The following is a 12,799-nucleotide window of genomic DNA, read 5'->3' as shown; positions in this document are numbered from 1 at the left end:
AAGTATTATACCTGTTATTCAGGATAAAAATCCATGTTGTGAATTCTGTTTTCTAAATTATTTCTTCATTTTCCCAATACAGACAAAAGGAATCCCAGAGCCAAGAGAATATCAAAATACAGCTGAAAACTACTATTAAAAAACTGGAAGCTGCCAGCCGCCTGCAGGAGGAGATGCTAAGGGAAGCTGACAGCCAAACTGAACATCTGGAAAAGATGGTCCACAGCCCCAAGGAAGTACTTCTGGAAATCTGTGGCATCCTCATGGACTACGAAGACAGCACAGGCAGGAAACTCTGTGACCATGAGAATATTACTAGCCAACAGATGCACAGCCTGAGCACAGGACTTGCTGACATACTGCAATATTTAGACTCAGAGGTGTTATACCTCAAAGAAAAGGTTGCCCTGGTATGTGAAGAAAGTTACACTTTTCCTTCCAAGACTTTTATGTTCTGTATTTTTAGAACGTATTTTTGATAACTCTGTGACCTCCCATCTAAAGCAGCTGAAGGAAATTATTATGGCATAAAGGCATACAAATGCTACTTTGCAGTTAAGATGGCAGGTGCTGGTTTGCCAGCCTTTTACACTATCCTGAACTTGAGGGATTTATTGCCAGAATTTAACCACGTGTAACTGGTTTCGCAGTTTAAGGTGGCAGCAAAAGGAAGGAAATCACACTTTGAAATCTACAGTTTCAAATGTCTCTTCTGTAGGCATTAGCATTGTTGTCTATTTGCAATAGGTAGAAGAAGAACTTGAGTCACTGAAAAAAGATTCACAAACCCCAAAACAACTGCTTCAGCAACACCAAAATAGGTACCTGTTCTCCATTTATTTATTAATATAACATAAATAGATATTTTCTCACATGTTCCACAGATAGCTCTTTTCTGATGATGATGATTGAGGGTGGGGGAATTGGCTGGGTGGGCAGCAATGAGTTTTTGAGGACTTAGTAATTGTTACACTCCAGATGTTTCTTTGCTCTTGACTTTCTGTTGCTTTTTCCTTCCATGCTGACAATTTCCTGTTTTATTCACTGCATCAAAACCTACTATTTCGAAAGAATCTCTACACCCTAATTTTCTAGGTGGACATCTAGAATTTGTTGGGAGACTAGTTCCACCATTGAAAGAAAAGATTGAAATCAATCACTTTGGTAGCTGCCTCAACTTTTTCTCATTAATTTCACTAAGAGCTTTATCCTTCCCTCTTCAAGAAGTCCTAATTTCCCCAGCTATCCACCTGAATTATACGGTAAACTGTTCAAAATAAAAGGGTCAGTAACTCAATACATAATATTTCATTCACAATAGGACATCAAAATGGTTACATTTCTGAATACTGGAAAATATCATTATGTTTTCAGTGCAGAAGTTACTACTTGCCAAGACTAAAATTGTAACCAATATTTTCTTTTCGAAACAGGATTGAGCAACTAGTAAGTGAGCATGAACAGGAGGTGGCAGCACTGACTGATAAAGCACAATGCACATAGCTGTGCAAATAGTATGGAAAGCCAGGTGGAGATCATTCAGTGTGTTTTGTGATTATAGTATAGAAAATGTTAAGAGTAACCTTAACTTTAGAGAAAGCTTATGCTGCTTAGATGCTCTGCTCTCTGCCCTGCACTTTTGGTTTCTTATTTCATTGCACTGTGACCTTTGTCTTTTAAATGTTCTATGGATTCAGATATAAAATTAATTTCCAGCGGCATTTTCAGTTGACTCACAAACAGCGATGGGTAAACAGTTGGGTTGTTTGCATACATGTACAAATAGTGGTGAATAATAATTTTAAAGAAAGGGTAGTTTCATTTGGGATAAATAGATGTTTTGGTTCTGTTGACTTTGGTAACAATTGAGTGAGAATAAAAAGACGCTAATTCTCATCAGCCACTTGACAACTCAGAATTCAGTCCTCAGTGTACCAGTTAAGAAAATGAGGACATGCCATGCAGTGTTGCAAGCCTAAAATGAGATTAAAATGTGAGTATGCATTAATATCTGATTTGCATGGTTGAGACCATGCAAAAGCTTCTCATTTCTGCTTGTAGAATAGTTTGGGTGCATTTGAAAGCAGACTTGCCTTTCTTAGAACTTGCTTGGGAATAAATGAGTTATTATCAGGAATAAAAAGCAGCAGGATTTCAATTATGTAATTTTATGTGAGATGGATATCAGAGAGCAAATCTGACCAGTAAGGGGGTGTAATTTTCATGTGATCCCACTGTGAGTGATAATCCTACTGTAAAGCAGTGAGTTTCAGTGGTCATAATGATTGCAGTGAAAACCACAAGATGTTTCATACTTCAATGGTTCTTACAGTTTCTAATTTCTCTACCTAAAAATTTTATTAGAGAACAAACAAGAAATCAGAATTCAGTGCATGCACATCAAGTTAGTCACTTGGAATCTACAGTTTCTGAGCTGCGTTCTGAATTACAAGAAGCTAAGAGGATATATGAAGACAAGGTGTGTATGGATTTCTGTGTTAGCATTAGTGCCAATGAAACTGTGTATGTGCCTGGAATGTTCTAGGTATATAAGAAAGGTATTTTTATAAGGGCTTGCTTCAGAAAAGCTGTGTGGACAATAAGATAAATTACATCATCCTTGAGTTGATTTGTTTGCATTAGTTTTAAGAACACATTATCGTTCTTTTTAGCACAAAATCTCTCTGCAAAACTCACTGAACAAAATAGTTTTGCTGAGTATATTGAGAGCATACCATAATGATGCCTTCTGGAAATAAAATGATTTTGCACTGCAAACATCACTTGTACATGGAGGACAAGAACGTTGTTGTACTGTACTGCAAGAAAATATGTCAGCAAAAACAGGCAGTAAAAATAGCTTCTTATTTATGTTGTACTGCCCAGAAAAATCTTTTGGTAACTTTTTGTCTTGGTAAGTGGAAGGATGGGAGGGCATTGAGATTACAGCAGTGCTTGAGCATTCAGGTGCCCGGAGATGCCCCATTCGTTAGTTAAGAATCTTTAACATTTATTAAAATCCAAAGGCTTCTATTGAAATCCAAAGGCTTTTTACCAGCAGGATACAATACAGGCAAAACAAAGGGTCTGGGCAGCACCTGTGTATTCAAATTATTTCTTAATCCCATTAGAAAACATTAATCTTGAAGAATTTTTTTTTAACCCTGCTGCTCCCTGAAGCCCAGCTCATTTCCAGGTAGTACAGCATAGAGCGCATAGAGTTACTGCCAACAGATAGAGAGAACTTCTTACAGTTACACACAAAATCTCTGCCATGTCTTGAATTGCAGCATTTTGTATCCCATTTCTGTATCACACCCACTGTATCTTTCGGTTATTTCACTGCTTTCGTTTCCAGTTTTATAAACAATTTGAATAGCTTTAAATTCCTCCTTATTTGTTGTGAAAGATAATTTATGTTTTCTTTAGAAAATTATCTGAAAACTGTTACTGTCCACTCTCTTTAAAAATCAGTGGAGCTCATCCATGCCGAAATGCTTGGTGGATCCAAATCCATCTTAGATTACAAGTCATGAGGATTTAGGCATCCTTCTCCAACATGCTGTTGAAAAGGGAAAGTTCAGGTCACAGGAGTTCCATGAAGTTTGGCAGAGCTCATGGTCTCTGATCCAAAAAGGTCTGAGAATGGAATGGCAGGGATGTGCAGGTCAAGCCAGTAAAGCAATGGTGCGTGTGTACTTGCAGTATAAAACAGCAGGAAGGACATGATGGTTTATCATTTCCATAGGTTTCCTCTTCTGTCAATCCCATAGATTGACATGCATTAAAACTCACATTAGTCAGTTCCAAAAGTAACTTTTCACACCATCATAACTGACCTGTAGGGAATTTGTAAATAAATATCCATTATTGTATTTCATCCTCAAGGAGGGTACAATATATGGTATGTTTTCATGTTGGCTTTACCTGAATTCTTTTGATTCAAATCATGCAGTGCACAGCATAAGGTCATATCAGATTTATAGCTCTAACTATAGTGTATACTCCATGGGCATGTTCCCTTACAGAATGCTTACCTTGTAACAGATGTAAAATTGGAAACTGGGAATCAGTTTAAGTCTATTTTTCACAGTCTTACCAACTCCAGAAAATGTTTGGGTTGTATGTCTAGGAAAGAATATGCTGCTTTATCCAATAAAAACTGCTTTTCAAAAGGAAGTGTAATAAACTGAATTGCTAAGGGAGACTTTAGTGAGAGAAGAGTTGATAGCTGGAGGTAATTTGATCTTAGGCTGTTATGTGGAGTCATTCCTTGGAAGATGTGAGAGAGAATCTAAATAAAGGTTTTATAAATGTATGTCTTGCTTTTACAACATGGCTTCCTCCAGGGCTTCTCTGGTGGGATAAAAACCTTAGCAACTAAAATTTTCAAGAGAGTAGGTGAAAACTAAAGCCAAAGATGAAGTTAAGCGTCAGTTTCGGTATGAGGAATTACTGAGCTGATTAGGGTTCTTCAGCCTGGAAAAATGATGTTACGTAAATGAGGTTTGCAAGATCAGAACCAGTGTGAAAAGGATGACTGAGGATGAAAGGATGAAAAGGGTGACACCTCATGGTCTCTTCCAGCATAAAATGGGATCGTTAAAAGCAAGGTTTAAAAAATCAGAAAAGTGTGTTGGTTCATGCAACAGGCAGTAGACATGGGGAAAGTCCTGCCAAAGTATGTTGAAGTTGCAACAACTTGCAGAATTGGGCAGGGCTAAGAGTAATGCTCCATCCCTGGCACTGTTCAAGACCAGGTTGGACAGAGTCATGGGTGACGTGAGGTGTCCCTGCCCATGGCGGGGGGGGGGGGGGGGGGGGGGGTTGGAACTAGATGATCTCAAGGTCCTTTCCAGCCCTAACTACGATTCTATGATTCTATGGTATAAGTTGTTGATACGAGACAGTTTCAGCAGTCAGAAAAATGTGGTACTTTAGTGGCTATAAATCTAAACATGTAAGTGATCTGTCTGCATATACTACATAAAACCTGCTGTTAGACCTCAGTGTGTCTGGCGAATTTCACTATATCATTAAACACAGAGTGAATATGGCTGAATATATGCTTGGGATGAACTTCTCCCTAAATTAACTTAATTGTATAGGAAGGGCCTTGTGTGAGAACAGCTCTTTTTGTCACTGTCAGAGAAAGTCCTGTTGATAATGTTGTACACAGTAGTTGAGCTCTGTAGAGGGTGTACTTCAGGCTTAAATTTTCTGTGGACATATGGAGTAGCTGTGTAAGGAGGGATTCAGGGAGAAGTGACCTGGGATTTACTGAGATTTCTCCTATTGGAGGGCTCCACAAGATGAGAGGAACCCTTTTCAGAAAGGACCTAAGCCTATCACAGGAAGAAGAGGCCCTCAAAATGTCCTTCCACTATTTAGCCATCAGAGCTCTAGGAGGAGAACCAGTTCAGTTTTGTAGAAGAAAAACTTCATAAGAAGATCTTCAGAACTTTCCCTTGACAACATCTTTTCATCATGATGTGCCCAACCTCCATTTGATGAAAGACCTGAGGTTTTGGCACTAACCCTGCATAAATGGTCCATTAGTAATTAAAAAGAATTATGTCTTCATTATAATCAGATGCATGAAAGAGGGGGGCAGAAGAGGAAAGAAAGAGATGAATGGTTTTGTCACAGGCTGAAGAAACATTTTTAAGTAAGTAGAAAGGAAATGCCCAGATTTTGGTGGCAGCCAAAAGAGAGATTGCAGGTCCTGAAGTGCTTGTTAGAAGAGCGCTGTAGGAGGTTTCATATATTATTGAATGATTCCATATAGATTGTGTTTTAGTCATATTTGCATTATGTTGGCTTTTCTAACTAGTAGTATTGCAAATCAAGCAAGGAGCTTGAACTTTTTTTCTCAAGTGGCTGTTTTCCTGTTCCATTTAATGTTTACAGTGCAGGTAAGGAATTCTTAAAGAGCTGTGGATCAGGGTGGAAGCCAGTTCATTCTCAGGAACCTCGGTTAACTCTGCAATGAAATTGATCTTAATCTCTGAAAACCAACACAGTTCTGAATACACCTAGGGAATAACTGCTGAGCTAAAGGATGACGTTTGGTCTTCTTTTGAGTAGAACCTAGAAGAGCAGTAGAGAAAATCCAATGTAGTATTTAAAATAGAATATGTTAAGGTAATTATTAATGAAAATTTTTCTTTATTCTAGGTCAAAGATCTTGAGAAGCAGTTGCACCTAGTTCTTTCTGAGGTGGCAGAAGCTCAGACAGAACAGGATCAAAGCAGCCAAGAATCTGGATATCCAAAAACCCAGACTTATCAGTTACTGGTAAAACCAAGTGATCGTGTTGAAAAGAATCTTGTTTTCTAAAAGCCTCTCTCTACTGATGGTGTTGAGATTTGCTCATTGCTTGTTTATGAAGTGCAGCAGCCCCCTTATAAATAAGTATGAGGATTATTTTTTATTTTTTTATGAGGATTATTTAGAAAATTGAATTAGCCATCAAGAAAATTTCCCAAGGGCCTTTGCCATTAGCAATGCAGGACACCCTATATTAAGATTAATTTTGTCAAAAACACAAAACCCTTGAATCCTATGCAAATCATATTAAAGATGCTGAGCCACCTTCACTTTAACCTCACAGTTTAGGTCCCTCTGTTCAAGAACCTTGATCCCTTAACACATTTTGCAAGACACATCTGGGATTTTCCTAATAGCACTAAACATTCCTTTATAACTGATTGAGAATATTCACAAATTGAACATGCAGTATAGAAAAGCTTTGCCACACATAGGGTTGATTTCACTACAACTGGCTTCATGTACTATAATTAGCCTTGCTTTTCTTCTTACACAAGATTATTCCTTAATGACTGAATTTTGGGATATTAGTTTGTGTGGTTTCATTAGGTTTGTTTGCCTAGTTATTTTCACAGTGCTCTGAAAGAGATGTTGAAATAATTTCATTCCATACTGCATTCTCCTACTCAAGGGTAAGTTAGTGTAAATCTGTTCCTATAGAATATACATAGCTATTGAGAAGACTGGAGTCAGAAAAATTGTTGTATAATTGAGGGTTAAGAAACTCATTTTAGGATTCCTTTTGTTTCTGTCTTCAGCTCATGTTTTTATTCTGCCATTCTCTGAGCTTCCTAGTTGGTTTTCTACTTCCACTTTTACAATATGCAGATAGTTACAACAGCAAAAGTTATGATTAGCAGTAATGCCTATTGATAATTCAGTTTGCGCACATTTTAAATTTATATTTTCAAAATGAATAGCTCTGAAATGTCAGGATTTTTTAAATAATATTTACATTTTAAATTATTTATAATTTCAATTATGGACTGTTACATCTGAGGTAGCTAGGGGGAACATGTGGCAAATTGCTTCATGAGATGAGATGAGCAATTCTTACTAGTGGTAAAGATGGATATTTATCAAGAGCAGCCTCCCTTGGAATGCAGTGTGCTTTATTGTTTTTCATTTGATGCTGACACAATACAAACTTTTTAAATTTTGTAGCTTACACTGATTTTGGAATAGATATAAATGACATGAAAGACTTCAGTGCTGAGGTGCTACATGCTTCAAAATAACTATAGCAGCAGTATATGAAGTTGAAACTTACTGCTTTGTTGGAAGAAAACATGTAAGAGGTGTCAGACTAGTTTAGCCAATATTCCTGTCTTCTGCTAAGTGTAAATCCATACAGTAGTCCCTATTCAGTTATCAAATTGTATAATTGAATGTGCTGATGTTAAGAGAAAGAAAAAAAAAATCCTAAACGTGATTTAAAGAGGGAGGTGACTTTAATTTTTTGTAGCTTGAACTTCGTAAAAAAGAGATAGAACTAGAACTGCTAGAAAAAGAGCAGAATAAGCGAATCTGGGATCGGAACACAGACAGCAGCATCACTATTGACCATCTAAGGAGAAAACTAGACAACAAAACCAAGCAACTTCAGTGTATGGAAAACACAGCAAAGGAAATGAGGACTGAATGTCAGAGACAACTGAAGTACCAGGTTGGTGAGCAGCTATGATGTGATAGTGTTCAGGACAGAAAGAGCACCAAATAGGGACTTTACTTCAGGTAGAAGCATTGTAACTGGTTACCATGGGATGGGGCGCCTCTGGGGCTAACATGGCAAAATTTTGCTTCCAAAGATGCAGATACATGACACTCAGAATCTGCATTTTTTTTTCCCTATTTTTTCTGCATTTTTTTCCCTTTTCTGACCTGTCCAGCCCTCACTTCTCATTACTTATGAAGATGCAGAACCATTATTTAAATTTTGATTTTTGACATACAAGGCTTAGGAGAAAATGAATGTTCTGCTGATCCTATGCTTGATTTTGACTATAAACCTCTGAAACAACCTTGTGTAAATTTCCAGAAAGTTTGACGCTGGCAGATGTAACAAATGAACTATTGAAGGTAGTATTTTCTGTAAGAATAATTGGTAAATGAAAGGCCTTCATAATGCTTTCATTTATGTAGTGCTTAATGAAAACATAATGAAGTTTATGTTTATAAACCTAAGCTGAATGCAGTGCTATGTCAGAAAGAATTAATTCTGACAAAGTAGATTCCTAGACACTGACTTGTAGTACATTCCTCTTTCTTCAAGACTTCACCCCCTCAGAAATGCGCTGTAATTAGGTAACCCTCTTTGCATTATGCGTAAAGATCAAGCTAATTACTTTGTATTTCAACCAAACCACAGGCTTGTGCTACCTCACATAGCCTTCTACGTTTTCTCAATCCATTATTTTTCCTTTAAAATCCTCCCACCAGGAAGTTCATTCTTTTCTCCTGTTCCTATTTTGTACTATTAGCATATCCCGAGTCACAGTGCTTGATGCTTTAAATGGTGCACATTGCTGCCTGCAGGAATAAAATCAGTATAAATTATTCATGTACATACTTTTTTTCCCCCCAACTTACAGTGCTGTCAGTCGAGTTCTAACACTTAAAGTTCTTTTGCCTCAGCTGCTCTAAATTTCATACTAACATTGCAGGTTTGTCGTTTTGTTGGTTCTATTTTTTTCCCATCAGTTTAACCTTTTCCATTTTCTATAATAAACCCCCAATATTCTAAGCAATACTTTACTTATTAAGATGGGGAAAAGAAAGAAAAGAAGAATCACAGTCATTGTAGACTAGATCATGCTGACCTAATTTTCCTGTAAAACCCAGATGTTTTAAGGTGAACTCTAGAAAAACAGAAACGTGACAGAAAGTTTTAAAGGTATAAATAATTGTTTATCTTGTTTGATCTTTATATTTCTGTTATTCAGATGGCTGCAATTAAGAAAAAAAATGAAAACATTGGAAGAATCTCCTCTTTGACTGTCCAACTGGAGTCAACCGAGGAAACGCTCCGTAAAGTTAAAGAAGATCTTACAGCCAAACAGATCGCTTTGGAGATTGCTGAGAAAACAGTGTCAAATATGACAGCCTGTCTGCAGGAGAAAGAGAGAGCCCTTGATGCTACCAGTGAGGAAATTGAGAAGCTGCATTCACAACTTAGCAGTAGGATGCAGGAGTTCCAGCATCTCAAGAATGACGACCGTTTACATTATGTCCAGTCAGAGTGTGAAACACTGAAACTGCAGATATCAGAGAAGGAAAGGATTATTGAGATCTTCCAAAAGCAAATTGATAACATGACCCAGACTGTGGGCCAGCACAGTCGAGCTGCTGGAGCAATAGAAGTTGAGAAATCCCAGCTTATAAAAGAAATAGATGACTGGAAACTCAAAGCAGAAGAACTTAAGGTGTGCAAACAATGCTTTATTTATGTTTTTGTAATACAGTAAATATTTTCTGTTTTTAAATGTCTGTCATAGTGTGCTAATACTGTGGTTCTAACGCAGATCAGACAATGCACCTTGAATCCTAGCAGCAATAAAAGAGTTAGTGAGCAGAGAGAATATTTCCACCAAAAATGAATAATTCACTGGTAAAAAGCAGTTGCCAAAAGGCTTCTGAAAGCTGGAATATAAGATGCTGTCCTCAGTGGTACAGTTGTCCACACCAGTAACAGAACCAGAAATACAAAGTGTTACTTAAAAATAATACACAGTAAGCACTCAGAATTCCAAACTGAAGACACTGTTTAGAGCTGTTTATTACTCTGACAAGAATTACAGGATAGGGCAGTCTTATGCAGGTCGGTATCTTCAGAACAAATTCACTCCAGATAGGGAATCTCATTCTCTTCTGTGAGAATTAGGGGTAAATATGGAAGTTCTACTAGTAAAGGATGGAAATAATTTTCATGTAATATACCTGCTAAGGTTAAACATGCTGTAAACCATCAGATCAGATTCTGGTTTTGCCTGGATTATCAATTTTCACAGAACTAATCTATCCACTTTACTCTGATTTTCTTTCTTGCCCCAAACTCTTCACTGACAACCAAGATTTAAAATAATGACAATGTCTGCACATCTTTGTGCTTATTTTATATAATTATGTGTATTGCACATAGTTAACATTGTCTTTTATGTAAGTAGATTGCAAAGGATGAGAAGGAAACCAGAATACATGAAGTGGAAGCCAGACTGAGTGAACTGGAACTGGAGAAGGTTAAACTGGTTAACACCTGCACTGAGAGGCTCCATGCACTTAACGATATGAAACTGGAAAAAGAACAGCTAATGAATGAACTTGAAGCCAGTCAGTGTGAGCTAGCTGGCCTTGCAGGTAGGGAGCCTCAACTTGGCTCATCTCTGATAGCCGCTAAATTGGGCTGGTGTTAAAAATAAAAGAGCAGCTTGCTTGCTGAATCCAAATATGGCTGCTGGTACAGCAGAAGGTTCCCTGCCAGCAAGGGGTGGTCAGGTCACTTCAGAGAGCTATGTCGTGATTTGGGATTCTGGCACACAATGGTGGGAATACAATCTTTATGCAGTCTCTCACTACCCTGAACAAAAGTACTTAAACTGCCTGGCTCTGGAGACCAAAGAAACAGACGTAGTAAATCAGAGAACAGATACTTGACTGTTTTTTCCTGAGTGTTATTAAAGAGCACTAGGGGATCCTATTAACAGTCTGTGATCAAATTACAGTGGAACTTTGTTTCTGTTTTGTTGTAGCTTTGCTACAATGTTATTTAGAAATTTTTATGTTGTAACTCCACTGTTTTCAGAAGTAATGTGAGGGAAAGCAAATCAAGATAATATTTAAAAAAAAAAAAGAAAATCAAAAGTAGGGTCTGGAACTAAGCCAACCACCAAAATTCAGGGGGATTCTCTGCTAAATCTGCACTGCAGCCACCCAGATGATACTGTTCACATGTTTTGTTCTCTACACACCCCTCTACTCATAAAATTCCCATTGGGAACATGGATGTCCTCACTTCTAAACTTACTAAGTTTTGTAAGAATTAAACAGAACCTGCATGTCTGCCTTAACTTTGTACAGTACTATCAGGGTGAATGAGTTTAAGAAAGGATTATTGGAGTGAATGACCACAGAGAAATTAAGGCCAAGCTGTTGATAGAGTCTGAGCTCACAGCTGACTGGCTTGTAGTGGTGTGGATGGCATAAATGAGTTGCAGAGAAACAAGAGCAGAGCTGAGAAGCAGAGTTACAGGGGAATGTTTGACAGATTAGATCTGTGCAGCCGTTACTTGGTTATAAGCGTGGCTGGAGAAAAGAATGACCAGGGTAAAATGCTGACTCTCACCAATACCCTTAACTTTCACAGTATGCAGTTGGGTCTAGCAGCAGAATTCAGAAACATGGGTTTATATCACTTACTTGAGCTGTTGCTTTGGTGAGCAACCAAAGAACACATTTGTTACTGGTGAAACAGAAGCTTTTGGTGGCATGCAAGACAATGAATTGCTCCTTTTAAGAGTGTAGGTGAGAGATCAGTAATCTTGGCTAGAAGAATGATATTTTTTTTTTGTCACTATAATTTCAATCTTACTTTCATCAGAGGGATTTGAAGATTTGAAGAGGGACTACCAGGATAAAATCAAGGAGACGGAAAATACAGCAAACAGACTGAAAATGCAGTTGAAATCTGCCCAAGCTGAATTGGAACAGACCAGGACTGCTCTAAAGGCTATGGAAGGATATGATGGCAATGGTAATTACGGATTGAACTTCCCCAGAATCACATACATTTATATTTTTAACGAGGGGATTTTTCTAAGTATTGATCCCTCAGTAGATACTATAATAATATTCCAGATATTTTGTGAAATAAGTAATCAGTACTGCGGATAACAGCATACTTTTATTTCACCTTTTACTACATACTGTAAAATTTAAATGAGAAGTTGAGTTTCCTCAGGTGATCTTTATGCCTGTTTCCAGGGAATGCTCTCTTTTCATCTTGTGAGTGTGATGGGTCTGATGCCACTACCATAAACTCCAGTTAATGCTAGTGGATGGTTTGCACACATAAGTGACTATGGAATCCTGGTTTGACTTACTTATACTAACCTATTGCTGATAACCAACTTCCAAAGTCTTTTGACAGAATACTTGATCAATGTTTTTCATTGAGAATGAACTTTGTCTTTTGTAGCTATAAAAGTTGCAGTGGGAATGCAGAAGCAGATCACAGCCAAGAGAGGACAGATGGATGCGTTACAGAGCAAGATTAAATTCTTGGAAGAAGCAATGACAAATGCAGCTAAGGTCAGAAGAGCTCCCTGTAAAAGTGTTTAACTGTATTTAGAGAAATTTGTATTTAGAGAAATGCATGGCCCAAAGCATAATTGTCCCAAGAAGGACCAAAGAGAATTTTACTTGGTGTAATGGTCACCTTCCCTGTCCTCCCCCTAATATATATGAGAGAATACCT

General features: G+C 37.7%; 1 protein-coding gene across 1 annotated transcript in view; it reads left to right on the top strand.

Annotated features, from left to right (window-relative positions):
• The window catches only part of CCDC158 (coiled-coil domain containing 158), a 35,192-nt gene that overhangs the window by 6,925 nt on the left and 15,468 nt on the right, over positions 1 to 12,799 (top strand). Inside the window, 11 exon segments of the mRNA XM_061442808.1 lie at positions 83 to 410; positions 748 to 821; positions 1,434 to 1,490; positions 1,492 to 1,542; positions 2,365 to 2,479; positions 6,178 to 6,297; positions 7,796 to 7,996; positions 9,273 to 9,752; positions 10,494 to 10,683; positions 11,924 to 12,076; positions 12,521 to 12,633. Of these exon segments, the coding sequence (XP_061298792.1) occupies positions 83 to 410; positions 748 to 821; positions 1,434 to 1,490; positions 1,492 to 1,542; positions 2,365 to 2,479; positions 6,178 to 6,297; positions 7,796 to 7,996; positions 9,273 to 9,752; positions 10,494 to 10,683; positions 11,924 to 12,076; positions 12,521 to 12,633 (1,882 nt within the window).

The sequence above is a fragment of the Pezoporus flaviventris genome, unplaced genomic scaffold (genome assembly GCF_033815535.1).
Source record: "Pezoporus flaviventris isolate CSIRO_AGI_PZ_B2104156 unplaced genomic scaffold, CSIRO_AGI_Pfla_v1 ptg000002l, whole genome shotgun sequence".
Taxonomy (NCBI): Eukaryota; Metazoa; Chordata; class Aves; order Psittaciformes; family Psittacidae; genus Pezoporus; species Pezoporus flaviventris.
The sequence above is the reverse complement of the archived record's forward strand: the minus strand, read 5'-3'. Positions and strand labels throughout refer to the sequence as shown.